We start from the raw sequence: 25649 nt of genomic DNA, 5'->3' as shown, positions 1-25649 counted from the left end.
CCCCTCTCTCAGCCAGCAACAAAGCTATCATGCCTCACCTTCCGCACCATGCCCTCGAACTCGCCCTCGCCATCGCCCTCGCCACTCTACGACGAAGCCGCGACGTCCGGCTGCTCCTTGTCCTCGATGTAAGCCTTCTCGAGGTCCTTGGCAGCGTCGTCCGCGGCGTCCTTCTCCTGCGCGGCCTCGGCGCCGGCGCTGGCGCTGCCGTTGACGCCCTGCTTCTCGGCGGCGGGCTTGCGGGCGGTCTCGGTGGTGCCGTTGGCGGCGTCGGCTTCGGCCTCGAGGCGCTCGATTTCGGCTTGGGCTTTGGCGACGTTCTGTGAATGGAAGCGTTAGCGGTTGCGGTGCTTTAAGGACGGGTTGGCTTTTGGGACAGTGATTCTTACCTCCTTGGTCTTGCTCTCCTGGTTCTCCTTCCAGAAAGCGAGCTTCTCCTTCAGCTTCTCGGTGAGGGCGGGGATGTCGCTCTGCTGCATGGGCGGGTCGACGCCGATGCGGGCCAGGTTCTCGATGGTGCCGACGTCGAGGTTGAACTTGCCCTCGGCCGGGGAAGCGGTGCCGCGGTTGCCGCCCTTCTTCTTCTTGCCGGCGGTGGCGGGCATGAAGTGCTCGTCGTTGTCCTTCTTGCTCTTGAGCGCGGTGCCCTTCATGCCGGCGGCGTCGACGGTGCGGGTAGCGGTGGCGGCGAACTTGTTGGTAGCGGCGGCCTCGGGCTTTGCGACGGCAGACGGGTCAAAGTGGGCGAGCAGGGCCTGGGTGGTGCGGATCTCGTCCTGGTACGCGGGCGCGCTGGCCTCCTCGAGCTTCTCCTTGGCGGCCTCCTGCCTGCGGCCGCGGTGGTAGGCGTCGTTCTCGGCGCGGCGCTTCTCGTCGCGGATGCGGCGGGCCTCGCGCTCGTACTCGACGGCGGCGCGGCGCGAGCTGTAGTACTTGTCCTTGATCTCCTTGACGGTGGAGAACTTCTTCTGCTGCTCCTCGTGGGCCTTGGTGCGCTCGTCGCGGAGGGAGTTAAGATTCTTGTAGACCTCGTCCTGCTCGGCCTTGATCTTGTCGAGCTCGGTGGTGATCTCGGTGTAGCGGTCGCTGAGGGCGCGCGAGGCCGGGTCGTCCATGGACTTCTTGAGCTCGGCGATCTGGGCCTTGACCTCGTCGATGCCCTTCTGCGCCTGGTCGAAGCCGGCGAAGCCCTTCTTCTGCCTGTTCAGCTGGGAGATGTCGGCGAGGGCCTTCTTCTCGTCGACGATCTTCATGGTGCCGGCGTCGACGGACTTCTGGAGGCGGGCGATCTGCTGGTCGATCTCGTCGACGGACTTGTAGGGGACCTTGCCGCGGGCGGCCTTCTGCTCGGCGATGCGGGACTTGAGGGTCTCATCCAGGCGCTTGACCTTGTCCATGGTCTGACCGCGGGAAGACTTGCTGGACTGCTGCTGGGTGCGGATCTGGCCCAGCTCGGCGCGGAGCTCCTGCTGGCGCTTGGAAGAGGGCGAGTCCTTGTTGTTGGGGCGGGCGAGGTCGAGCTTGGCCTTGATGTTCCTCTGTGGCCGTTGTCAGCACTGCGCTCTCATATCAATGCATCAATGTCCGCGGCGGGCCAATGCAGCCTCCAATGCAGCTATCCAAGCCCGCAATACAAGCGGCCGTCTAGTAGCAAACGTACCATGCGCTCCTCGGAGGCCTTCAGCTCCTTCTCAGCCTTGGCCAGCTCGGCCTTGTAGGCCTCCTCATCAGGCCTCTCAGGCTTGACCACGGGAGTGGACTTTCCGGCAGTCTTCGCGGCGCCAGAAGTGCCGATCTGGGCGGCGGACGGAGTAGCGAGTTCGGCCATGGCGAAATAAACCTGTCGAGTGATGAACCCTCACGATGAGTCCACGGGGCGGTGCAGAGGCGGCGGGTGTGTATGGGAAGGGTGTATTATTGCTCACAGGCCATGCGAGGATGTCGGATGGAGCGGCGGTGATAGGGGTCCAGGCTGGATGCGAGTGGGGATTAATTCTTGATGTCCAGCAGGCGGACAGCGCGCGCCAAGCGGGCCTGAGGTGTCCTCGGCTGGGCTGGAAGGGCGGGAGGTGACAGGTTTGCCTTGCGACGATCTTCTTCACACTTCCATCGTGAGCACGCGAGCCCATGCGCTGCAGCCGCCGGCCATTGGATGCTGCTCGATGCTTCGTCACGCCGCACATTGGGGTGTTTGTCTTAAGGTGCGCCTGGACATGTCGGCATGTGCCTTGCACTTGTGACATGATGTGTGCATGTGAGTGTGATGGGGGCCAGGGGAGTAGGTATGAGAGACGCGGACATGTCGTGTGCTGACAGAGGCGCGTCGAGTATAACGTTACCACTGTCAAGCTCATCATTACTAGAGACTGATATCGATGTGGAAGATGCAACGGCTCCCCGAGTGATCGACATCAGAGTGCAGGCAGGCACTTTATAACACGTGAAGAGCGGCCGCAGACACGCACAGGCACAGGCCGGCACAATGAAGCATGCACATCGCATTAGAGCATGTACCTGCAGGTTGGTGTATCTCAAGCCTCGTCCTCCCACCCGAAGCGTGCCTGCTTATCTCGCACCCTTCACCTCACCTGCTTCCCACCCCACGGCTTCTTCCGAGCTCTTGCTTGCTCATCCCGCCGCAACCTGTGCAACAAACCATTGACGACTCCCCGGGACTTCCAACATAACAGAAGCTGCTCGCAATCAATGTGCGATTGAACCAGTCTATCCACCATGGCGAAGACCTTCCTCGACATTCTCGCCTGCATCATTCTTGTCAGCTTTCACTCCGCGTCCGCCATCCAGCTCAACCTGGACGACCATGGTGACACCGCACAGGCAGACGCGCCTCCTACTGACTCCGCTAACCGCAACCAGCATCGATCCACCATGCAGCCAGTACCGTGGCATACGGTATGATGAAATACTACCACGGCAACGAGACCGGTCAAACACCCGGTCTTCTGCCAGAGCCGTACTATTGGTGGGAGGCCGGCGCGATGTTCGGCGCTCTCATAGACTACTGGCGCTACACTGGCGATTCGACCTACAACGATGTCGTGTCTCAAGCCATGCTGTGGCAAGCGAGCGCAAATCAAGACTTCATGCCACCCAACCAGACCAAAGCCGAAGGCAACGACGACCAAGCTTTCTGGGCCATCACCGCGCTCATGGCCGCCGAGTCAGGTTTTCCCAATCCTCCACCCGAGGACCCTCAATGGCTGGCTCTCGCGCAAGCCGTCTTCAATCTGCAGGCTGCCCGCTGGGACCATGAGACCTGCAACGGCGGGTTGCGCTGGCAGATATTCCCCTTCAATCGAGGTTATCACTACAAGAACTCTATCTCTCAAGGAGGCTTCTTTGACTTGGCTGTCCGCCTAGGAGCATTTACTGGCAATTCAACATACTACGATTGGGCTGACAAAATGTACGCCTGGTGCGAGTCGGTTGGATTGATCAGTCCAACGTACCAAGTCTTCGACGGCACGGATAGCTTGATCAAGTGTTCTGAACTCAATCACGATCAATGGTAGAATCCAACCAATCCTCATACCCGCCACTAACAATGCTCACATCGCTCTCAGGTCCTACAACACCGCCATCTTCCTGCACGGCTCAGCCGTAATGTACAACCAAGTAAGCCCATCCTTGAACCCTCGCCCGCATATCTACAAATCTCTAACCAAACCTCCCAGACAACAGGGACCACTCAAGAAACCTGGCGCAACCGCACCGCCGGCTTCCTGCAATCCTCCTTCGCCTTCTTCACCAGCCCCAGCACCTCATCCTCCCAAACCCCCGCCAACTCACCCGCCACCAATGCCAACAAAACAATAATGTACGAAGCCGCCTGCGAGCGCAGCGCAACCTGCAACACCGACCAGCGCAGCTTCAAAGCCTACCTCTCCCGCTGGCTCGCAGCAACCTCCCAACTCGCCCCCTTCACCGCGCCCTCCATCCTCCCACTCCTGCGCTCCTCGGCCCTCGCAGCCGCGCAGTCCTGCTCCGGCGGCACCGACGGCGTCACCTGCGGGCAGAAATGGTGGGTCGAAGGCTGGGACGGGAACTACGGCGTGGGAGAGCAGATGAGCGCGCTGGAGGTTATCCAAAGCTGTCTTGTGGAGGGGAGCAGGGCACCGCTTGATGGGTCGGATGGGGGTGCTTCGCAGGGAAATGCGGGCGCGGGGGGTGGGACGGGGAGGGAGGGGGCGGAGGATGTGGAGGAGATTGGGAAGAGGGATCGGGAGGGAGCGGTGGCGTTGACGGTCGTGTTGGTTTTGGGGACTGTGGCGGCGGCTTGGTGAGTGACCTGTTTTCTTCTGTTCCCTGGGGTGATATTCTGGTTCAAGAGTGGTTTGCTGACTGCTGATCGATTTAGGTGGATGGCGGTGTAAACGCTGCGATGCATAATGTGGAACATGACTCTGATGCCTCGAGAAGAAACAACCTTCCTCGGCCATGATCACAAGCAGTGTGTTCACCAGTAATTAATTCCCACCCTCAATTAGACAAACGCGCCCGCGCCACAATATCATCAATTCACAAGCTCCTCCCTCCGCCTTCAATCAAGCATACCTAACCCTCTCCCTTCCCTCTCCCGCAGCCCCTGCGCCCCCCTCCGTCTCAACACCATCTCCACCCGCACCCTCCACACCCTCCCTCCTCTCCCTCCTGCGCCTCCACCACTTCAAACAAAACCAAAACCCAACAATCAGAGCCACCAGAACGAGCACAAGCACAAGAATTATGCCGATGCCCAAACCGCGCGAGCCCCCTGCCATGGGTCGCGAGAAAGTCTGTGTTGGAGAGGGGGCGGTGAGGGTCGTTGTTACAGTTGCTGTTTCGATAGAGGGTGTTGAGTCTGATGTCCGGGAGATTGAGTTGGTGGCGGTGGTTGTGAGTGTTGTCAGGGAGGCGGCTGGTGTTGGCTCGGTGGCAGTGGCGGTCGAGGTGAGGGTGAGCACTGTTGGGGGGAGTGCTGGGCCGGTGGTTGTGGTGTCCATTTTGGTGTGTTTATGGTGGGCTTCTTTTTGGCCAATTGGTGATTGTTTTTTGATCTGATGTAATTGCTTTGGTAAGGTGGTGGTAATCTGGTGGGTCCTCGTGGTATATCAGCGATGTGCAGGAATGAAATGGTAAGGGTCCCGTCAAGCCTGCACGATCGTCTGGGGTCGAGAATAAGAGGCAAACAGCCATTGTTCGCTAAAGTGGTCGATTTTGCCACTGCAAATAGACCCATCCAGAATAGGATGTCGCTTGCCGCTTTCTGCTTGGTGAATCCTTCGACCGTTGTTAGCGAGAACTGTGGCGCCTAATTAATCCGGGCGTTCGGCTTGCACTTGCGCCTGCTCTGGCAAGTCTTGGTCTATCTTCTCTTGGTGCGGAGTTTCCGATGTTGAAATTCGTATTCTTGCGTCGAAGGGGTGATATGCGCTCTATAAGTATGTCAAATCGACCTCACTTGATCCAACCGTCGCCTTCACAGTCTGCGGCTTGAGCGTAGAAATTCGAAATGCGCTCATTGAGCCATCCAGACTGTATACCGACAGAAGCCTGTCCCAGGTTCGGACGGGATGTTGTCAAGCAGGTCCCATCCTCACTGTGCGAGTATTGAAGGCATGATGTGTCCTCTTCGCAAATCCCGCGGCACTCTTGTAGCGAGGCTGCCGGTCCTCTCGCCTCGTCCGCGTGGTTGTCCCAATTTCGTCTGGGTTTTGACGTTCGTGGGAGGATGAACTCAGCGTAGATGTCTTTGTGTCGCAAGAACGCCGGACTGCCAGTATCCTGCCTCGCAATCCATTCCTGCTCGAAATGCCAAAGATCCTCCACAGTCGAGGGACTCAAGTGGTGATACGAGACCGTCGGGCTACACCAGAGCCTGTGGCCATAGTCGGTGAGATTGTAGTCCATGTTTCCAATATCGATTCCGAGCCAGATCGGCCAAGCCCATGTCAGCGATGTGCCGCTGTCTTTGATGACTTTCCCCAGCACGCAATCACCAGCCCAGTGGCTTGAAGTGAAGTCTTCAAATTCGGCCTTGTGTTCCAGATACTGCGCCACAGCTTTCTCAAGCGCAGGCCGTGAGATTGCAAAGCCGCTCCCTCCATGCGCGAACAGCACGTCACCAATCTGCATTTGCGAGCCGGTGTAGTAAGGCTTCGAAGGGTCCAAGACGGCCAAGTAAGTGAGGAGGGTGCTCCAGAAGATGTACGTATCCGTCTCGACTAACACATACCATTTCTTGTCGGGATATTCTTCGAGCGTCCTGCGAATCATAGGGAGGAACTTCCATTTGTCGAGCTTCCATCCTGGATTCGTGAGCATGCCAGTCTTGCCATCCTGCGGAAGGCTGGCTGGACCACTGAGCTCGGATTCACCGAGAGAGATCCTGCCGAACCTCTGCAAGCGCCGGTAGAGGGCAAAGTCTTCGTGTTCAGCTTTTATGGATGCGTGGACTTCTTCCAGAGCGTCAATGATGTTCTCGCCACCATATCGCTCGGCATGGTCCGAGAAGATAAGATAGTTTGGGTAACACCTTAACGTGGTTCTGAAATGAATGGGTAGTTTGTCTTTCAGCTCTGTGGAACCAGTTTTTAGAATCATTACAGTGTCGTTCGCTCCCGGCAAATCCCGGCACGGTAATGAAGTCATAATAGTAGCCTCTGTATTGTGGAAAGCTGTGTTCGAAGACCTGGTGAGAGAGAGATTGTGCTGCAGGTGAATATACATTAAAGTCATCGTGAGCACGAGGGCAAGCGACCAGCACGAACGGCGATTCGATCGCCGGAACAGCATAGTGACAGTAAAAGGTAAGATAAAGGCTCAATTATCTCGAGGCAGCTGTTGAAGCTCCATTCCGTCTGAAAACAGGACCTACCGCGATACAAATCGTGAACGGCCTTTCTTGTTGAGACGCGCTTGTGTTTTCGCTTCGAAAGGCCGCGATCATTTGCCGCTCGACATCCTTGCTCGGCGCGTGCTGTTAATTGCTATACATCCCATGCGACCGTAGGCGCTTGACAATTGATTAACGAGATTCTCGCAGGCACTGTGAATATCGCTTATGGTGTGGGCGTTTGCTCTAGGCTGGACTGTGTGTGATGTCCGAAAGAAGGGCTGCAGTATAGCAGGCATCATGTTCATGCTCGTGACGAAGGCAACACGTTGACCCATGTCAAACAAAAGTGGACTAACAGTGTTGAATTGACAAGCGAAGTGTTTCCCTCGAATGGGATCACGACGTGATGTGATTCTACTTCCGGCACGGGCCATTCGCTTGACCCACCAATCAAACTGGGAGTGGCACACTCAAGGCATCGTGAACCACCTTCAACCTGCAAGCATGCGCTACGACATCGTCGTGCATCGAGGAAGGTCTGTCCCTGCGTGTTCTGCCAGCGAAGCTCAGTGGAACGGCATGCTTCCAACCATTCGATGGAATGCCTTCAGCATCCTATCGTCAGGTGACAAGCGCATCGGCAGACAATACACAAAAGACCATTACTGTAGCTTCTGTACCGCACAAATGGTGGCCATAAAGAAGTATATTATCAGAGCCATGAGTCGTGAGTGGCTCTTCCCTTGGCCTAGAGTGACTGACCTCGTCCGCTCCCGCAAGCTTCATGGCACGAAAGACCATCGTTCTCCTGGCGACTCTTTCTTGGTATGAACATGCCTCTGCTCAAACATTTAGTGATCTACCCCAAGCGGATCACTATCAAGATGGGGTATTCACCAGTCCCAACACGGTAGTCAGGCAGGTCTTCGATGTCCGGTCGACCATGACCATCTCCTGGGAGAGCATTCTCACATTGGTCGACATCGACCTAATCTACGACGAGCAGTGGAACGATGCATTCAGCATAATCAGTAAGCCCCGCAGGTATCCGCCCTGATCAAGGCTGACACGCCGTTCAGCTGCCACCACGAAGACATCGTTCGAGTGGTTTGTGGACGATCATGGGAACAACACTCGGCCTTTCTGCTTCCGGGGAGGAAATGCATTCGGCTCGATAGAGGACCAATTGAGCGGCGGATTCCTTTCTGCCCCGTTTTGGATCAGTCGGGACCCTACGACCTCTTCATCGATCGAGGTAGCCGCGCGCACAACTCTCGAATCTGCAACTTCGGAAAGACAGAGCAGCACAGTTGATCAAACCATGATCGCCGGTGAGCCGGTGTGGACATCGAGGATTACCACGTCGTCTAGCTCCACGTTACCGCCCACGTCAACTGTAGATGGAGCATTCGAGAACACGGAGCTTCCAGATCAGTCAACGAAGGCAAAGCCAATGACGGCGAGAAATGTGACTGCTATCGGCATTGGTGCGGGGCTAGGTGCTTTCATTTTCATCGCTACCATCGCTATTCTCACGATCCTCCTGCGTCGTCGCCAACAGAAGCGAGAGCAATCATCTCTCACATCGCACGTCGACGGCGGTCTTGCGAATGTTGCACCTCCACCACACTACGGTCAGGAAGGTGGCCCAGAACTCTTCTCTCCCATCCACGAGCACTTCAGTCCGACGGCAGAAACCAAAGTCGAAGCGTCTCGTGCTGAAAGTGCGCCCTCTGAGCTAGATGGGACCAAGTCAGTCCAGACCAACAAGACCTAGCCCGGACAAACATGATCAATGAGCATGACTAGCGAAGCAGATCCGATCAATTTCTGAAGCGTGGCCTCGCCATATTGCTTCGATTCCCATTCATGACTTTCATACTCTCCCCCAAAACTATTGAACCTTCCCCCTCGAATCCACCTTCCAAATCTCCTCAATGACCCCCTTGCGATGCGCATAGTAGAAATCATGCAAATTGACCGTCGGGTCAATATGACTGGGCACCATCTCGACTCTATCCCCAATCCTCAACTCCGGCGTCCCCTCCTCCCAGCTCAGCGAGCCCTGCTCGTCGCCCAGGTTCCGATGCGCGTACCTCGCGTCCCTGCACTCCGCCAGCCCGCTGTCCGTCGTCAGCGACTTCAGCCCCGCGTCGATCGTCACCTGGCGCTCGCCCTGCTTGCTGATGACGGTCGCGAGCAGCGTCAGGCTGTTGGCGTAGGCCGCGCCGATGGCGTTGCGGTAGTCCGTGTCCATGAAGATGAAAGACCCCGGCTGCAGCTCCGTGACGCCCGGGACGGAGGCGCAGGTCTCGGCCGTGCCGGTGCCGCCGGTCGTGACAACGTCGATGGTGAAGCCCTCGGCTCGCAGCGCGGAGGCCGTGTCGGTGAGGATCTTCATCGACTCCAGGCATTGGGCCTTGCGGTCTTCGTGGCCCCAGACGTGCTGCACGTGGCCTTCGTAGCCCTGCAGGCCGATCAGACGCAGGTGTGGGAGTCTCTGGACATGATGGGCGAGATCGAGAGCCGGCCGGCCGGGTTTGACGCCCGTCCTGTGCAGGCCGACGTCGAGATCGATCAGGACAGAAATAGGTTCCTCGATACCAGAGCCCGCAAGCGCAGCGTCGATAGCCGTGGCGCCGACGTCGCTGTCGACGGCGACTCTGATCCTGCGATGGTGCCTGAAAAGCTCCACGAGCCTCTCGACCTTCAGCTTGCCGATGATGGGCGAGGTGATGAGGATGTCGTCGAACCCCGCACGGGCGACGACTTCGGCTTCGGAGACCTTCGCGACGCAGCAGCCTTTTGCTCCCGCGGCTTCGAGTTTGCGCGCGAGGGCGACGCTCTTGGTAGTTTTCAGGTGAGGGCGGATGTTGCGGCCGGTGGGGAGCAGGGTGTCGAAGAGGGTTTTGATGTTGGCTTCCATGAGGTCGAGGTCGACGATCATGGAGGGCGTGTCGAGGCCTGAGAGGGGTTGGCCTACGGTTGGTTGATACATGGCTGCGGGTTCGTGTGACTTGGTGAGTTAGACGCAGTGTTTAGACGGAATCACAAACAAGCATGGCGAGTAGGTATTATGCTTCTGGAACGCATGATCGCCAAGCGGCGGCAGATAAGCCGATTAACGTAAGTTCTTGCGATAACGAGGGTAATCTGGCGTTACATTCACTAAAATCACTAGGTGGATCTGACACAGGGCGTGTGAAGATTCGCCGGGTATGCGCACTAGCAGACTGAAAGCAGGGGTCTTTCCACCCTGGTTTGAAAATACCTACTCGCTTTCCTATCAGATTGTTGCGGTTAGTTGTTCACCAAGCGCCATGAACAATCCCCGGCCTCTCTAATCAATTGGACTTATGGCTGTTGACCCACAAGTGAGGCGTGAAGGCAATCTCAATGCAACAGATTCGTCTCGTCTTTGCGTGCATGGAGTGCGAGCGCCGAATATCGGCCTCAGCTGAAAACAAGCTGATTGGAGTCCATTGTGACCATGTATGTCGGATAGGATACTATAACCAAGTCAAAGATGCTGACCTATATAGTCGGGAACCCATCAACGGGAGTGTATGTAATATTCTGGGAATCCCGTGACAATGTCGGGCCGAATTGCTGGTCACGGAAGGCACGATCTCGTAAGTGAGGTGAGCAGCCATGGGATAGCAAGGATGGCATTGCGAGAGCTGAAGCGGCAATGCGACGCACCGCGATCGCAGTCGGAACACAGGCTGACAGGCGAGCTGAAGGCAGCAAATGTGATATAGAGGCGGGATGAATGTCTCAGCTAAATATATCGGTGCCTCCCTTAGTCCGTGGTGAGAGGCGTGAGAGGCGTGAGAGGCGTGAGAGGGATCATGCGAGCATTGCGGGGCAAACGCCCAAGCTCTGCGCGCAGCCGCGCGAGGGCGGCTGTCTACGGTCGTGGGCATGGCGCGGCAGCGGATTGGATTGGACTGCACCAGCCATTATTGCGGCCGTCGAGTCTAAGCAAAAGCTTCCAGCGCATTCAATTGTTTGTCCGACGGCAAGGCAGCTCTGCAACATGGTGCGTGCCTAAGAAAGGCTGCTCCAACGTATACGTACTACCGCCGAGCTGATGGCACCTCTGCCTCTGCAGCGCCGGTTGGACAGCGGCGTGAGCGGCTGGCCATTTGCCCGAGCGAGGCTGCACGAGCGTCTGCGTCCGGCACGCCTTGTTCGGCACGTCTTGTTCGGCCCTCCTCTCGTGTGCCTGTAGGGATCCTTTCATTCGTGCCACTGCGTCGCGGCCAGCCACTCTACGCTCTCGCCCGCCCGCGCTATAGTTCGGGGAAGCAGCGGGCGCACGCGGTATCGCCAGCACCAGCTGCTCGATAATGCGATAAAGGCAGGGCGCCAGTGGACCAGTGGACCGCTCGGCGCGCAGGAAGCCGAGAAGCATTCTTGGAGATCTGTGCCCTCCGCCCTGCTACCTTACCTTAGCTAGTTGCCATACAGCCATTCCATAGCGCCGTCATCAGCCCACCACGCAGCCCCAGATCCTCCCCACGCCTCGCCTCGTGCAGCCACAGACAACCGCCTTCGCCAGCTCACCACAAGCTGCGTCTGCTCCACCATCGCAGCACCACCACACGCCGAAGCCGCCACCGCAACGCTCCGACGTGTCGCAGCACAGCTCTTGATGGGACCCAGCTAGCATCTCGCCGTCTCTCCTCGCCCGCCGCGGCACCTCACCACTCCCTTTCACGAACCTCCTCTGAAACCCGCCGCCGCGCGGGCAAGCCGGCGGGAGCATGACGCTGCGCGGGAAGATCAGCAACATCACGAGCAACCCCATAAGCAAGCACACGGCTAGCTCAGGAACCGATGATGGCGGACCACCGCCGGAATACCAGCAGCGCCATGGCTCCGCCGAGAGCTACAGATCGACGGACACCGTGAGAGGTCCTGGCAAAGACGCGAAGGGAACAGCAGTTGGGAAATTGAAGTCGGGCGAGAGGTCTAGGTAGGTCTGCGCGCTCGAATTGTCTTTCTGGTGTGTTGCAGCGCAATGCGCAGCTCCGTCGCTCCGTCGTGCTGGACCAGACGAGGGCGCACAGCCGTGCGAGCTCACCGGACGCTTAGCTGCAGATGCTTTTGCCGCGCGCGGCTCCGCGCATGCGAGCCTAGGCATGCCGCAGACCATCACGAGTGCTAACATCTGCTTGCGCAGACTCGACGAGCCTGCTGTCTCTCCAGGCACCCTGCCCTCCACATCGCAACCGTACTCTTCTCGAGCCGACATCGCGCCATGGGACGACTCTGGCCCTTCGCCCATGGAGCAGCCAGGCGACCAACACCGTACCGAGTTTCCCATACATCACGGATCGACTAGTACGCCCGCGATCAATCGCCATCCTCCAACTTCAAATGCGCCTCCGCCTTGGGCCAGCGGCAGAAGTGATGGCCGACAAATGCCTAGCTCCGTCTTCGGCTCATACTTCGACGATTCCACCGAGAACCTAGGCCAGGTGTCTCCAGGGTGTGCGTTGCCGGGTGGAATGGGATTCACAGAAGGTGGCGAAGACAGGCGGCCCTCCATAGCCAGCGCGACGACGATCTCGTCGCAAGGCTCGAAAGGAAGCATTGGCAATAAGTTCCAGAAAAAGCTCCAGGGATTTTTTGGAGAGGACATCGCAAACGACCCCTCTGGCAGATATGTGGGATACAGCAGGCAGAACTCAGAGACAAGCTCCTTGAAGAACGCCGTGCCAGGGTTCGCCCAAGGTTCTTCGCGCAATAGGAACAACTCGATGAACGATGCCATGCTGAGAGGGAGTGGACCGCCTAGTCCCGGAAGTTCGCGCCCACGGACACCTGCGCCCAGTAGTGAGGTGACGCCGTGGGTGTTTCAAGACCCGCAGGTAAGTGCCAGACATCAGAGGCGGCTAGACACGGAGGAGCAGAAGGGACTGGTGACTGATGAATCTAGCAGGAGTCGTCGAACAACAATCAAGGATCGCAAAACGAACAAGGCAACAACGGTCGCTCGCACAAACCCTCGCTCGGAGGCCACCGCCTGCACCTTCCAAAGCATAAGCATAACCGCAGCCAGGACGACAAGCAGACCGGCGGATTTGGTTTCCCACTTCGGGCAGACACAAGCCGAGAACACACCGGAAACCCTCTACGATCTGGGTCGACAATGAGCTCGACACTGAACCTACGAAGCCGAGCAACCAGCCCGTCACCAAGCGTTAAGAGCGCGCAGAGTCGGGACAACGGTATTGCGCAGCGATCGCCTAGTGGCCGCGAGCCGAAGCGCTCAGTATTCGACCGCATTACAGGCCGGCACAAGCCAGAAAAAGGTGCGGCGGAAGGATTGGGCTCGTCGGCATCCACGACATCGCTTCAGAACCAGCAAGTACAAAGACCCAGTAAGACGCGCATGGACACCGCGTCAGTGTCTCGACCTTCAGCGCGCAGGTCTGAAGGCACAAATGGCTCTGCGACACAGAAACAGTCCAAGCTGCCGTTCAGAAAGCAGCGAGGTGAGACAAGCTCTGAATCAAGACAAGCAAAAGATCCAAACATACATGGGCCGGAGGAGGGTTCAGCGCTGTGGCATTTGAACACCGATTTGACAGATATGGAGGGTATCATCGATCGGAGACAACCACCAATGACACCCCCAGCCAGCGAGATTTATACTGGAATAGGGGAGCAACCCGCAGCAAAAGAACCACCGAAAGAAGAAGCAGGTACTTGGGACGCACCAGACAGCTGGGCAGTCAAGCGAAAAACAGACGAGAACGTCGAGCGATTACGAGAGATCGACGAAGACGGCAACATGCCTGGAGACGAAGATCCTGGTCCTATGTACTTCATGCGAATCTTCCGAGCGGACAGCACGTTTGCAGTCATTTCGGCGAGCCTGAACACCACTGCAGCCGAACTGATATCGATGATGGCGAAGAAGACCTTCCTTCAAGACGAGCTCGACAATTATCAGATTGTTATGCGCAAGCAGGATACAAGTCGGCAGCTTGAGGCTGGAGAAAGGCCACTTGTGATGCAGAAGCGGCTACTGGAGCTTGCCGGGTATCAAGAAAACGACAAGCTCGAGGATCTTGGCCGAGAAGACCATGGTTACCTCTGTCGATTCACGTTCTTACCATCCAAGATGAGTGGCTATTCGAGTCTGGAACGCGATCCAGGGTTCAACAAAATGCAGCGCTTCAACCACATTGATCTATCAGGGCGCAATCTCATCACCATCCCCATCGCCCTGTACCAGAAGGCCACCGAGATTATCACTCTCAACCTCTCCAGGAATCTGAAACTCGACATCCCGAAAGATTTCGTACAGAGCTGCACGCAGTTGCGCGAGATCAAGTACACCAGCAACGAGGCCTGGCGGATACCACCAAGCTTACCGCTTGCTCTGAAATTGACCATGCTTGACATCTCGAACAACAGGCTGGAGCAGTTGGAACACGCAGAATTGTTCAAGCTCTCTGGTCTCGTGAGCTTGAAGCTTTCCAACAACATCCTGGGCAACATCCCGCAGTACTTCGACCGGTTTGGCGCTCTTCGCAGTCTCAACCTCTCATCAAACAACCTCAATGAATTCCCTGAAGCCTTGAGAGGCCTTGCGACACTCGTGGATTTAGACGTGAGTTTCAACTCCATCTCGGATCTGGGCGATATTGGCAACTTCACGAACCTCGAAAGGCTGTGGGCCACCAACAACAGGCTCGTTGGTCCGCTTCACGACTCCTTTGGCAAACTAGCTAATCTGAAAGAGATTGATGCTCGCTTCAACGGCATCAACAACATGGATATCGTCTCTCAATTGCCCAAACTGGAAATGCTCATGCTTGGCCACAACTCCATCTCCGCTTTCGAAGGCTCCTTCTCACGCCTGAGGGTGCTGTATCTGAATCACAACCCGGTCACACGCTTCGATCTCAACGCCCCCGTTCCAACGCTCTCAGTGCTCAACCTTGCTTCCGCCAAGCTCTCTCAATTACCTGACGCTCTGTTTATGAAGATGTCGAACTTGACCAAGCTCACCATCAGCAAGAATCACTTTGTGTCACTATCACCGCAATTCGGGAATCTTTTGAAGCTGGAGTATCTCAGCATTGCGAAGAACGAACTCAATCGCATGCCGGCAGAGATCGGCCGGTTGACCGAGTTGAGATATTTGGATGTGAGAGAGAACAACCTCGACCGCCTTCCCCCGGAGATCTGGTTCGCCAAGCGTTTGGAGACATTGAATCTGTCCTCTAACGTGCTCAGCGAGTTCCCCAAGCCCGGCAACCCCTTGCCGGCCCTGCCTGAGTCGGGTGGTACTACGCCCCAGCAGGGAACCGGTATGAATAACAGTCAGGAATTCGAAGAGCTGGGCAAGTTGGAAGACTTCTCTCTTCGCAGGCCAAGTCAAGCCTCGGGAATGCTCAGCGTGTCTAGTTCGCCGGGTGGAGCTTCTCGCAAGGGCTCGGTCGTCTCACACTCTTCGCAGAAGATGGGCGGCATTCCCCGGACTAACACGGCGGGTAGTGTGAGCACCATGACACCGAGCAACAGGAAAGACTCTACGCTCTCCGGTCGCTTGGCGAACACGTTCTCCACGTCGCTGAGGCACTTGTTCTTGGCTGACAACAGGCTTGAAGATGATGTGTTCAATGAGATCGTTTTGCTGCCGGAGCTGAGAATTCTCAACCTTTCTTACAACCAGCTGTACGATATTCCGCCTCGGACGATCAAGAGGTGGAACCATCTCACAGAGCTCTACCTGTCGGGAAATGACCTCTCGTCTCTCCCTGCGGAAGACTTGGAAGAAGGGTCTTCGCTCAAGGTGCTCCACATCAACAGCAACAAGTTCCAGGTGCTTCCTGCAGAACTCGGCAAAGTCCAGAAGCTCGCGATCCTTGACGTTGGTAGCAACATGCTCAAGTACAACGTGTCGAACTGGCCGTACGACTGGAACTGGAATTGGAACCACCAGCTCCGGTATCTCAACCTGTCTGGCAACAAGCGACTTGAGATCAAGCAGAACCCCAACGCTGTGACTGGTCGGGAGTCTAGAGACCTTACCGACTTTTCATCGCTCGTCAACCTGCGCATTCTCGGTCTCATGGACGTGACTCTGACCATTCCTTCCATCCCCGACCAGGGACCAGATCGGCGTATCAGGACAGCAGGTTCCGTCATTGGTACTAGCATGCCTTATGGCATGGCAGATACCTTGGGCCGCAATGAACACCTCTCTACGCTGGACATGGTTGTACCTCGCTTCCGCGGCCACGAAGCCGAAACTCTCATCGGTCTGTTCGATGGCCAATCGCTCTCCTCCGGCGGAAGCCGCGTCGCCAAGTATCTGCACGAGAAGTTCAAGCACGTCCTGATCGAGGAGCTGGACAAGATCAAGGCGGGGGAGACGCCCGTTGATGCGCTGAGGCGGACGTACCTTGGCTTGAACAAGGATCTCGCGACGGCTGCCATGCAAGCCATCAATGAGAGGGAACATCCGGGCAGCAACATCGTTCACCGAGGCAGCGTCTCGGGACCTGAGCTGGGCGACGATGACATGAACAGCGGAAGCGTTGCGACGGTCATGTATATGCATGGCATGGAGCTTTACATGTCGAACGTGGGTGACGCGCAGGCACTTCTCATCCAGTCGGAGGGTGGCCACCGTGTGATCACTCGCAAGCACGACCCGGCCGAGACACTCGAGCGACAGCGCATCCGTGAAGCAGGCGGCTATGTGTCAAGGCAAGGCAAGCTGAACGACCAGCTTGATGTCTCGCGCGCCTTCGGTTTCGTCCAGCTCACGCCTTGCGTTATCGCCGCGCCGCACGTCGTGCAAGTTACGCTCAAAGAGTCCGACGAGATGATCCTTCTGGCTTCTCGCGAGCTTTGGGACTACCTGACGCCGGATTTCGCTGTCGATGTGGCTCGCTCTGAGCGAGGTGACCTCATGCGTGCGGCCCAGAAGCTGAGAGACCTCGCCATCGCTTTCGGCGCCACGGGAAAGATCATGGTCATGATGATCGGAGTCACCGACCTGCGGAAGCGCGAGCGCGCAAAGATCCGCACGCACAGCATGAGCATGGGTCCGTCAGGCTCGCCTCCGCTGGACTACTTCAGCGCTGGACGCAAGGCGAAGCGCGGCAGGGAGAATGTGGGCGACTCGAAGCTCGCGCGTCTCGACCAAGAGGTCGAGGCTCCTGTCGGCGATGTCACGCTCGTGTTCACGGACATCAAGAACTCGACGATTCTGTGGGAGACATACCCGATCGCCATGCGCTCCGCCATCCGTATGCACAACGAGGTCATGCGCCGGCACCTGCGCATCATCGGCGGCTATGAAGTCAAGACCGAAGGCGACGCTTTCATGGTCGCCTTCCCGACCGTCACGAGCGCCCTGCTGTGGTGCTTCACCATCCAATCGCAGCTGCTCGAAGTCCAATGGCCGCAGGAAATCCTATCCTCCGTCCACGGCGATGAAGTCCAGGACGCCGACGGCAACGTCATCTTCCGCGGCCTCAGCGTCCGCATGGGCATCCACTGGGGCCAGCCCGTGTGTGAAGTCGACCCCGTCACCAAGCGCATGGACTACTTTGGCCCCATGGTCAACCGCGCGGCGCGTATCGAGGGTGTCGCCGACGGCGGCCAGATCTGCGTGTCGTCCGATTTCATCGCCGAGGTCCAGCGCCTGCTCGAGTCCCACATCGAGACTGATCGCACCAACTCCACCGGCAGCGAGGACACGCTGTCCGACGATCTGATGTCCGAAGCCATCCGCCGCGAACTCCGCTCCCTCTCCTCGCAAGGCTTCGAAGTCAAAGACCTCGGCCAGCGAACCCTCAAAGGCCTCGAGAACCCAGAGTACATCTACCTAATGTACCCGCACAGCCTGGCGTCGCGCCTGCTCATCCAACAACAGAAAGCCGAGGCCGAGGCGCGCCGCAACGACGAGAAAGACCAGCTGACGAGCCGGCAGCGCGGGCAGCCGCTGACGGTCGACACGCAGAACGTGTGGGACCTGTGGAACGTGAGCCTCCGGCTCGAAATGCTGTGCTCGAGCCTGGAGAGCACGGGCCAGACGACGCTGAAGCCGCCGGAGACGGCGCTGCTGGAGCGCATGAAGCAGCGCGAGGCGGAGGTGACGGATCGGTTCTTGGTGAATTTCGTCGAGCACCAGATCAGTAGGATTGAGGTGAGTTTTTTTCTTGCGGTGTCTCCTGGGGGAGTTTCGTGATAAAAATTGTGTGCTGTTGCTGACTTGCGAGAAACAGACCTGCATCTCCACCCTTGCAATCCGCAACATGATTCGCCCGTTCAAGGACGGGATGCTCTCGCAGGCCTGCCCGATGGACGACGTCCTCACGCAAGTCTCGACCTCGTTGGCTGAGCTGGCTGAGCTGAGGCGGCAGGCGGACTTCGATATGGCGCCTTCTTGATTGATTGGCGCTTTTTCCTTTTCTAGTGTACCTTGTGTTTTCAAATTGCGCTTCACGAAGCCGGGCGTTTGGGGTTGTAACGGGATTGAAAGGCGGGCTTGGAAGAAGCCTTGTCTGACGAACGGTAGGGATCTGGGGCATTTGTTGGATAACTCTTTGCTTTGCTGTGTTCCAGCGTTTTGGGAGTTAGTGGGAGGAGAAGCTTTGGAATGGGAGTTGCTGTATCAGTACGGTACGGAGGTTGTCCTGTTGGTGTCGCCGGGATTTCATAGCTGTTACGGTCTATCGATGCCGCCTGTAACGACGCTTGATTTATTTCCGTGGTGACTCATGGCGAGAGAACAGTTTCTCAGTTTTCAATTGAATAACGAAAGCGGATATTTTTCGCGAGATGTACGATTGCGTTCAATGATATCTTACTTACTCGATTCGTGTGCCGGGTATCTCTTGTGCGTGTCGCGGAAACCAAAAAGGCACGCGTGCTGCCTCGTATGTACTCGCCACATCCATTTGTCATCCAATTCCACCTCCGTCAACACCCACAACCTCAAGAAACATGAATCGTCTTCTGATACCGCTTCGACACCGACCAGCTATCGGCCATACTCCTCAACAGCGCCGTCGTCGCCCCCACGCCCCTCTTCAACGTCTCCTCATCGCTCTCCGCCGGCACATGCAAAAACAGCACCGGCCGGTCCTCCACCTTCCCATCCGTCAGCTTCTGATTCCTCCGCGCAAACCACGCAAGACTATTAAAGTAAATGTAGTCACAAAGATAGTGCCCGGGATCATTGCTCTCCTCGACCCTAACAACCGCCTTGCCGTCCGCCGCCCCCTCGCGCAGATTCGCCTCCCACCCCGCCAGCACCTCGTCGTACTCCAGCGTCGTGGTGAGAATGTGCTTGCAGTCGCCGAAATCCCGCAGCCCGGCGTCCGGCGCCAGCCGCTCGCCGTCCACATCGGGGTTCTTGCTGTACCCGTCGCGGTGGCCGAGGCGCTCGAGCGTGTAGTGGGCGCGGCCGGACGCCATGCCGATGTGCAGGACGAGGTCGACGGTGTCGACGTAGGAAGACAGCAGGGCGGGGACGAGGTCGCGGACGGCGGTGTAGCTGACGCGGATGGGGTCCGGGTGGGTTATTATGCGGATGGTGGTGGCGTGGCCGGGGAGTTGGGGGAGGAGGGCGGGGAGGCGCTTGGTGATTTCGTAGGAGGGGTTTACGGGGTAGAGGTCTTGGAAGGGCTGGGAGGGGAGAGTGTTAGTTTTTGTTTTGGGGTTTTTGTATTTTGTGCGTGAGGGCGCAGTTTCGTGGGGATGTGGCGAAGGAGGATGTCGTGGGAGGCCTTACGCCGAAACCGGTCACGAGGATTGTGACGACCTCCTGCTCTCCGGGGCCTGCGCTGCCCATATTCAGAATGGACTGCGTGGTTACTTGTGAAGCTCGCAAGCGTTGTCGTGTGTTATGATATGGATGGTCGGAGATCTATGAATCGACGTTCGAGCTGGGGAGTGCTCGTTTGCGGGGCCGGGTTGAGCTAACGACACATCAAGCTTTCTGCATGTCACTGGCACGATACGAGCTGCGGACGACCTGTGGTGTGTACTTATAACGTGACAATAATGTCACCAAATTGCCACCAGTATCATCCCACGTCTTGATCTGGCGAACAACACCCGTCACGCCATCCCCGAGATGGAAGTCGCTTTAGTCACGCTAGCGGGTCATTTGTGGCTCCTTGTGGTGCACCGCATTGCGACAAGCATACCCATGCACGGCACCAAGGCCCTGCCGATCAATCACCGCATGGGAATCCTTCGTCGGGACATGCAGACATCGAGATCCTGTCCTTCTGCATCTCAAGATCTCAAAACACCATTTGCCAGACATTCCGACGTGACGGATGTCGGCAGGCGATCTGCCCTGTCCGTCTCGGTGAACCTGGCGTATTCCTGCATCGTCATTTTGAACGACATACGACTGTCGGCAGTGGGGTATATGCGATGGTAGGTGAGCTGATTGTACCGGCTCGGAAGGGTGCTTTATTACTCTATAGCATCACGCAGCCACCTTTACCTCAGCCGCTTTCCGCAGCCGATTCATAACCGCAGCAGCCACATCGCCCTCTTCCTCACCAATACCCTCGACAAAAATCGCGTCGACGTCCAGTCGGTCCATGTCTCTCAGTGCGGCAAATACACCTCGTGCAATATCCGCCGTGTCGCCTCCCAAGTCTATATCCAGCAACGTAAACTTCTCATCCCCATTTGCCACCTCATGCGTCTCCACGCTCCGCTGAACATGCTGCTTGTGAACCGCTTGCAGCATCCCCTCGAAGCCCTTCGCAACTTTCTCCACCCCATTAGCACGCGCCACAGCTTTCCCCTCCACCAGCTTAACCGGCCCCTCCTCCCCCTGCCCATCAAAGACCCACCTCCTCGTCCTCACGACTCCCACTTTCCTCCCTTCCCTCAAACTCCCCACCAAGTCCCCCCACCCCGGCGCCCTCCTCCCACTCTCAAACAGCACCACCGTCGCCTTCGGCGCATAATGCCTATACTTCATGCCCGGCGCGCGCGGCGCGACGCCCTTCTCCGAAACATCCCTGTACCCGACCTCCGTGCGCTCCCAGCCCTCGCACTCCCTCAGCTGCTCGAGGCTGATCCCGCCGGGCCTCAGGATCAGCGGCGGCGACGAAAGGCCGTCGACGACGGTGCTCTCGACGCCGACGTCGCAGGGCCCGCCGTCGAGGATCGTCTCGATGCGCCCGTCTAGGTCGTAGGCTACGTGCTCGGCGGCTGTGGGGGAGGGTTTCGTCGAGGCGTTGGCGGAGGGCGCGGCGATGGGGACGGCGGCTTCGCGGATGAGGGCCAGGGCGAGAGGGTGGCGGGGCATGCGGGCGCCGAAGGTGGAGAGGCCGGCGGTGACTTCGGGCGCGAGCGGGGAGTGCGGTGGGTTGGGGAGGATGAGGGTTAGAGGGCCGGGCCAGAACTTTGTGATGAGTGGTTTGTAGATTGGCGGGATCGGGTCTGTGTCCGGGGCGTCGGTTGGGGATCTGAGGAGGTTGCGGAGTTGCTCGAGGGAGGCGAAGTGGACGATCAGAGGGTTGTCGGCGGGTCTTTGCTTTGCTTTGTAGATGCCTTTCGTCGCGGAACTGCGCGTGGCATCTGCGCCGAGACCGTAGACGGTTTCTGTCGGGAAGGCGACGGGGATATCTGACGTCCTGAGTTGTTCTGCTGCGCTGCGCAGGTGCTGAGCATCGGGAGAGTTGGGGTCCAGTTCGATGTCTAATTCATCCAGGATGTCATTCTGTGAAGGCCGTGATGTGAGTGAACCTAATTTCGTGGCGTCCACGGGGAGGACAGTCGTTTTGAGTAGAGGCGCATCGGAAGCCATTGTGTTGTGGAGGTGGCGGCTATGTCAAGCGGCCGTTCGTCCCCAGACCAAGTGAGTGTAGTTGATATTTTTCGCAGCAGGAGTCTTTCTTGTAATACTGATGAGTCCAGTGCAGAATTCCAGGCCGATTGATTTATAGATGTTCATAGGAAAGTATCGAGTTATGACTAAAGACTAGTTGGGTAGAGGTCAAAATGTGGGTCAAAGATTTCAAACAGCGGGAAAAAAGTTCGTGATGCAAATCGTCAGCGCTGTCGCTCCGCCGTATGGGGCAACAAACAACGACGACGTGTGGAGCCCCTCAGTCTCGAAACTGGTTATCGGTACATGTTCAAATCGCAAATGTGGATGAGATAAAAATTCAAACATGTTCGTGCATCCGCAAGAATCGAGCTACACCTCTAATGCGAAGAAAAATGCTACGACTTCAGCCTTCCCGAATGCGCCCATGTCCAAGCCCATTTCCATCCACATGTAAACACCAAACATACACAAAAGCAACGCTGAGAACCAACGGAAAATACATCAAGTCTTCTGGCCCCCACCACACCAACACTTCCCTTCGCCTTCCCGCTCCACATGCACAAGCATATCCATCCCGCGCTCGCGCGCCAAATCGTCGACACAGTCTCTCACGTCCTCGAGATCAGCGTACGGCGCAGCGATGACGTGAATGACACCACAGATTTTCGGCTTCGTGCCCGCATGGTCATGCCCATGATCATGTCCATGGCCATGATGGTGATGATCGTGCGCCTCCGGCGCCTCCCTATCATCAAGCCAAAAACGTGGAACAGCGTAGCCAACGACGCCGCGGAGCTCGCTTAGCTCCTGCAAGGCCATCTTAACAGCATACTCCAAATCGTCCGGGACGACGAGGAGGAGCTTCTGGCCGGACGAGACGACGAGTGGGACGGCGGCGGCGAAGATAAGGATGGCGATGACGATGGTCGCGAGCGGATCCCAGAGATACCAGGGCTTCCAGAGCGTCATGGCGGTGGACAGGATGACGGCCAGTGAGCCGCCGGCGTCGGCGGCGACGTGCAGGAAGATGCCGTGCATGTTGTCATTGTGCTCGTGCGAGTGGTGGCCATGATCGTGGGCTGCAGGGGCGTGCTTGGCGTGGTCGTCATGTGAGTGGCCGTGGGCACAACCGTTCGAGTGTGAGTGGTCGTGCGAGTGATCAAGTGCGTGTCCGTGGTCGTGAGAGTGCGCGTGTGAGTGTCCGTGAGAATGACCGTGAGAGTGTCCGTGAGAATGACCGTGGGAGTGTCCATGGGAATGTCCGTGAGAATGTCCGTGATCGTGACCGCCGTGCCCATGATCGTGCCCGTGATGCGCGTGCCCAAAAGCGAACAATCCCACCATGTTGACCAGAAATCCAAGCGTGCTGACAATAAGGAGCTCCTTCACTCGTCTCAGCTCCCTCCCTTCAAGAATACCCTCAGTAGCCTCCCAGACAAATTCCACGCTGACCAGCATGAGGAAAATGCCATTGCCGAAGCCAGCAAGTGTGTTGAGCTTGCCCCAACCGTAAGGCATCTCGGGGCTAGTCGGCCACTTCGAAGCAACAGCAGCGCCCAGACCCACGACGAGACCTAAGCAATCGAAAAACATGTGCACAGTGTCGCTCAACAGACCAAGAGATCCACTCAAGTAACCATACAGACCCTGGACGAGCATGAAAGCGAAATTTAAACTATTGACAGTCAGTAAAGCCCAAGTTCTTCGCGGCGAGGATTGCTGCATACCATGTGAAATATGCTATGCGCCTGGAATCTTTTTCAATGACGATGCTGTGTATGAGGGAACCGGGCTCGCATTTTGAGAGCACGAGGCGTGTGAAAGGAGAGTATTCGCCGTCAGCATGGTGATCATGACGGGTGTTGACATTGTTTGCGTGATCGTGTGTATGGTCGGTTCCAGAAGAGAGCGAAGAAGACGTGTCAAACATGACGCCAGCAAATGCCAGCGCTGATAGCCCGCCATTGCAGATGGTGCCGGGCCAGAGAGAAGGAGAGAATAGAAATGCGGAGCTTGCTGTCACAAGGCAGCCCAACGCCAGGCCTGCCTTTGTGGTGTTGCGTAAAGTTGCAGGCTGCGCGAGGAAGTTGGCGGCAGTAGCGGTCACAATCGATAACGTGCTGAAGAAGACCGATTTGGGCATAAAAAGTGACTTTGACTGCACAACAGACGCGAACACAGTGACAAGAGAAAGCACTCCACCAGCAATAAGAGTCAAATTGACGTCGCCTTTGGAGCTTGTCAAAGGAGAAGCGGTCCGAATAGCCGTTTGGCTCGAAGATCGGCCACTTGAAGTGGGCAGCGGAGGGTGTACCAAAATAACGCTGATGGCGAGAGCCACGTAGCCAAGGAACAAGTCCGATATCGATGTATGTATCGTGAAGCCAGCGAAGTCAAAGAGGATGGAGAGCACGATGGCGGCCAGCGTGAGCTTCGTCTTCATCGCCTGGTTTACCCATTGGCTCGGAGAGAGTCCGGGCGCGTTGTCGAAGCAAGTCAGGTTGGCTGCCACGGCCGCAAGCAACACAAGGCCTGTCCGCATGCCACCGAGCTTCATAGCCGCGTAGAATGGAAAACCGACGCTCATGGTCCGCATGGTAACTGACTGCAATGTGGGAGCATCAAGAGCAATCCGCGCCTGTCTAGGGGTGTTTCCATCCTTACGACGGTCCAATACCCTTTCCGGAGCTCTTATCTTTGCCAGGATGCCAACAAGTAACAATGTCCCAGAAGCAAGTTGACATGCCTCAACCAAACCCGACGGTTTCCCAGGCTGTTTTGAAGGGAGATCCGATGTCGACGTCAGGACCTCCTCTTGTAGCTTCGCGTAGGCTGACAGCGGAGGAAACGCGTCTTGAGACACAGCTCCACCGTTCGACGAGTACGCAGCCGAGGCCAGCAGGTATGGCAGAGGAATGAGGAGGGCTGTGAGCGCTTCGGGCAGAGAGAACCATGAAGCAGAGGCAGCAGGTATGTCGCTGAGCCCTGGTGTGTATGCGCTACTACTCAACCCACTCCTCCCAAGGTCAGACTCGCCTCTTGCTCTTCCCTTCATTGGCGATCCAGAGTGACTGTGCGAATGGGAGTGCGAGTGTCCGTGTGCGTGGTCGTGCGAATGCGAGTGGGCATGGTCGTGGGAATGGGCATGGACGTGGCCGTTCGTGTGCGCTGCGTCAATGTTTGTTTGAAACGCCTGGGCATGATCGTGCTCATGCTGCGGCGACGGGTACGGACTGTTCTCTCGACTTGTCTCATCGTGAGTGTAGAGAAGGCTGCCGTTCGAGGCAGCCTTCCTGACGTGGCCATTGGTACTGGAGAAGGAGTTGTTGGTAGAGGCAGGCGAGAGCTGAGAACCGGAGAAGGAGTGGCTGTGACCATGATGGTTTCTCGCCATATCGCCGGCGGCGGTTAGAGGAAGCGCATAGCTAGAAGCCATGGGCAGCGGATCGCGAGATTGCGGCGTGTGTGGGAGGAGGGAGGCGGCGTCGCTTTGTTGAGTCTTATCGCGCCATGAGGTTTGCAGGGTGACCGTGAGGTGTGTCTGTTTGGTGCACAGTTTAAGCGTCGGCAGCCAAACCACGTCGTCAGTTGCTAGCAGTGGATCAAGGTGGGATAGACAACCATCTCACAATCTGCACAGATCTCTATGGCGCCCCTATCCCCCAAGCGCGGTTCACAAGTTCAAACGGGGCGTGCAAGGACGCGTATCAAAACACCAGATAATAGTCTTGCCGCGGAGAAAGATCTCTGGGGTGATCGTGGATCGCAAACGGCAAAGGGAGATTTCCCAAACCTGGGTGATTCTGGAATCCAAGCATCTCGCAATTTTTACTTCAAAAGACCCAGATACCGCCCTCTACTCGGTTACACCTTCGTAGCCAAAAGCGTGTACATGAACCCTTGAGAGAGGCCGACGCAGATCTCCGTCGCGACGGGTTTAGCGTACCGGGCGGGCCACTCTGGTTA

General features: G+C 57.2%; 8 protein-coding genes across 8 annotated transcripts; 2 read left to right on the top strand and 6 right to left on the bottom strand.

The window, feature by feature from the left end:
* Positions 1-86: 86 nt before the first annotated feature.
* On the bottom strand, positions 87-2043 carry WHR41_07416 (uncharacterized protein; the record flags this gene model as incomplete). Its single annotated transcript, XM_069376021.1, has 3 exons — positions 1661-2043; positions 390-1538; positions 87-320 (listed from the first exon to the last, which is right to left on the bottom strand). The coding sequence occupies exons 1-3, from the start codon at positions 1826-1828 to the stop codon at positions 87-89; spliced, it is 1551 nt and encodes a 516-aa protein (XP_069227051.1). The 5' UTR covers positions 1829-2043.
* Positions 2044-2279: 236 nt separating this feature from the next.
* WHR41_07415 (uncharacterized protein) lies at positions 2280-4394 on the top strand (the record flags this gene model as incomplete). Its single annotated transcript, XM_069376020.1, has 5 exons — positions 2280-2824; positions 2878-3529; positions 3585-3636; positions 3696-4300; positions 4379-4394. Exons 1-5 carry the CDS (start codon positions 2734-2736, stop codon positions 4392-4394), a joined length of 1416 nt encoding a protein of 471 aa, XP_069227050.1. The 5' UTR covers positions 2280-2733.
* Positions 4395-5457: 1063 nt separating this feature from the next.
* WHR41_07414 (uncharacterized protein) lies at positions 5458-6603 on the bottom strand (the record flags this gene model as incomplete). Its single annotated transcript, XM_069376019.1, has 1 exon — positions 5458-6603. The coding sequence occupies one exon, from the start codon at positions 6601-6603 to the stop codon at positions 5458-5460; it is 1146 nt and encodes a 381-aa protein (XP_069227049.1).
* A 2129-nt stretch (positions 6604-8732) lies between these two features.
* Positions 8733-9836, bottom strand: WHR41_07413 (uncharacterized protein; the record flags this gene model as incomplete). Its single annotated transcript, XM_069376018.1, has 1 exon — positions 8733-9836. One exon carries the CDS (start codon positions 9834-9836, stop codon positions 8733-8735), a length of 1104 nt encoding a protein of 367 aa, XP_069227055.1.
* A 1554-nt stretch (positions 9837-11390) lies between these two features.
* WHR41_07412 (uncharacterized protein) lies at positions 11391-18676 on the top strand. Its single transcript, XM_069376017.1, has 4 exons — positions 11391-11819; positions 12027-12717; positions 12789-18023; positions 18103-18676. Exons 1-4 carry the CDS (start codon positions 11608-11610, stop codon positions 18265-18267), a joined length of 6303 nt encoding a protein of 2100 aa, XP_069227075.1. The 5' UTR covers positions 11391-11607; the 3' UTR covers positions 18268-18676.
* A 138-nt stretch (positions 18677-18814) lies between these two features.
* On the bottom strand, positions 18815-19922 carry WHR41_07411 (uncharacterized protein; the record flags this gene model as incomplete). The annotated part of the gene is made up of 2 exons (XM_069376016.1): positions 19614-19922; positions 18815-19507 (listed from the first exon to the last, which is right to left on the bottom strand). Exons 1-2 carry the CDS (start codon positions 19671-19673, stop codon positions 18815-18817), a joined length of 753 nt encoding a protein of 250 aa, XP_069227054.1. The 5' UTR covers positions 19674-19922.
* A 399-nt stretch (positions 19923-20321) lies between these two features.
* On the bottom strand, positions 20322-21659 carry WHR41_07410 (uncharacterized protein; the record flags this gene model as incomplete). Its single annotated transcript, XM_069376015.1, has 1 exon — positions 20322-21659. The coding sequence occupies one exon, from the start codon at positions 21657-21659 to the stop codon at positions 20322-20324; it is 1338 nt and encodes a 445-aa protein (XP_069227053.1).
* A 525-nt stretch (positions 21660-22184) lies between these two features.
* Positions 22185-25309, bottom strand: WHR41_07409 (uncharacterized protein; the record flags this gene model as incomplete). Its single annotated transcript, XM_069376014.1, has 2 exons — positions 23411-25309; positions 22185-23358 (listed from the first exon to the last, which is right to left on the bottom strand). Exons 1-2 carry the CDS (start codon positions 25117-25119, stop codon positions 22185-22187), a joined length of 2883 nt encoding a protein of 960 aa, XP_069227100.1. The 5' UTR covers positions 25120-25309.
* Between the last annotated feature and the right edge of the window lie 340 nt (positions 25310-25649).

This window comes from Cladosporium halotolerans (assembly GCF_011745625.1).
Source record: "Cladosporium halotolerans strain TM138-S3 chromosome Unknown Sca30, whole genome shotgun sequence".
In the NCBI taxonomy this organism is placed as follows: domain Eukaryota; kingdom Fungi; phylum Ascomycota; class Dothideomycetes; order Cladosporiales; family Cladosporiaceae; genus Cladosporium; species Cladosporium halotolerans.
This window is presented reverse-complemented; position numbering and strand designations above follow the sequence as displayed.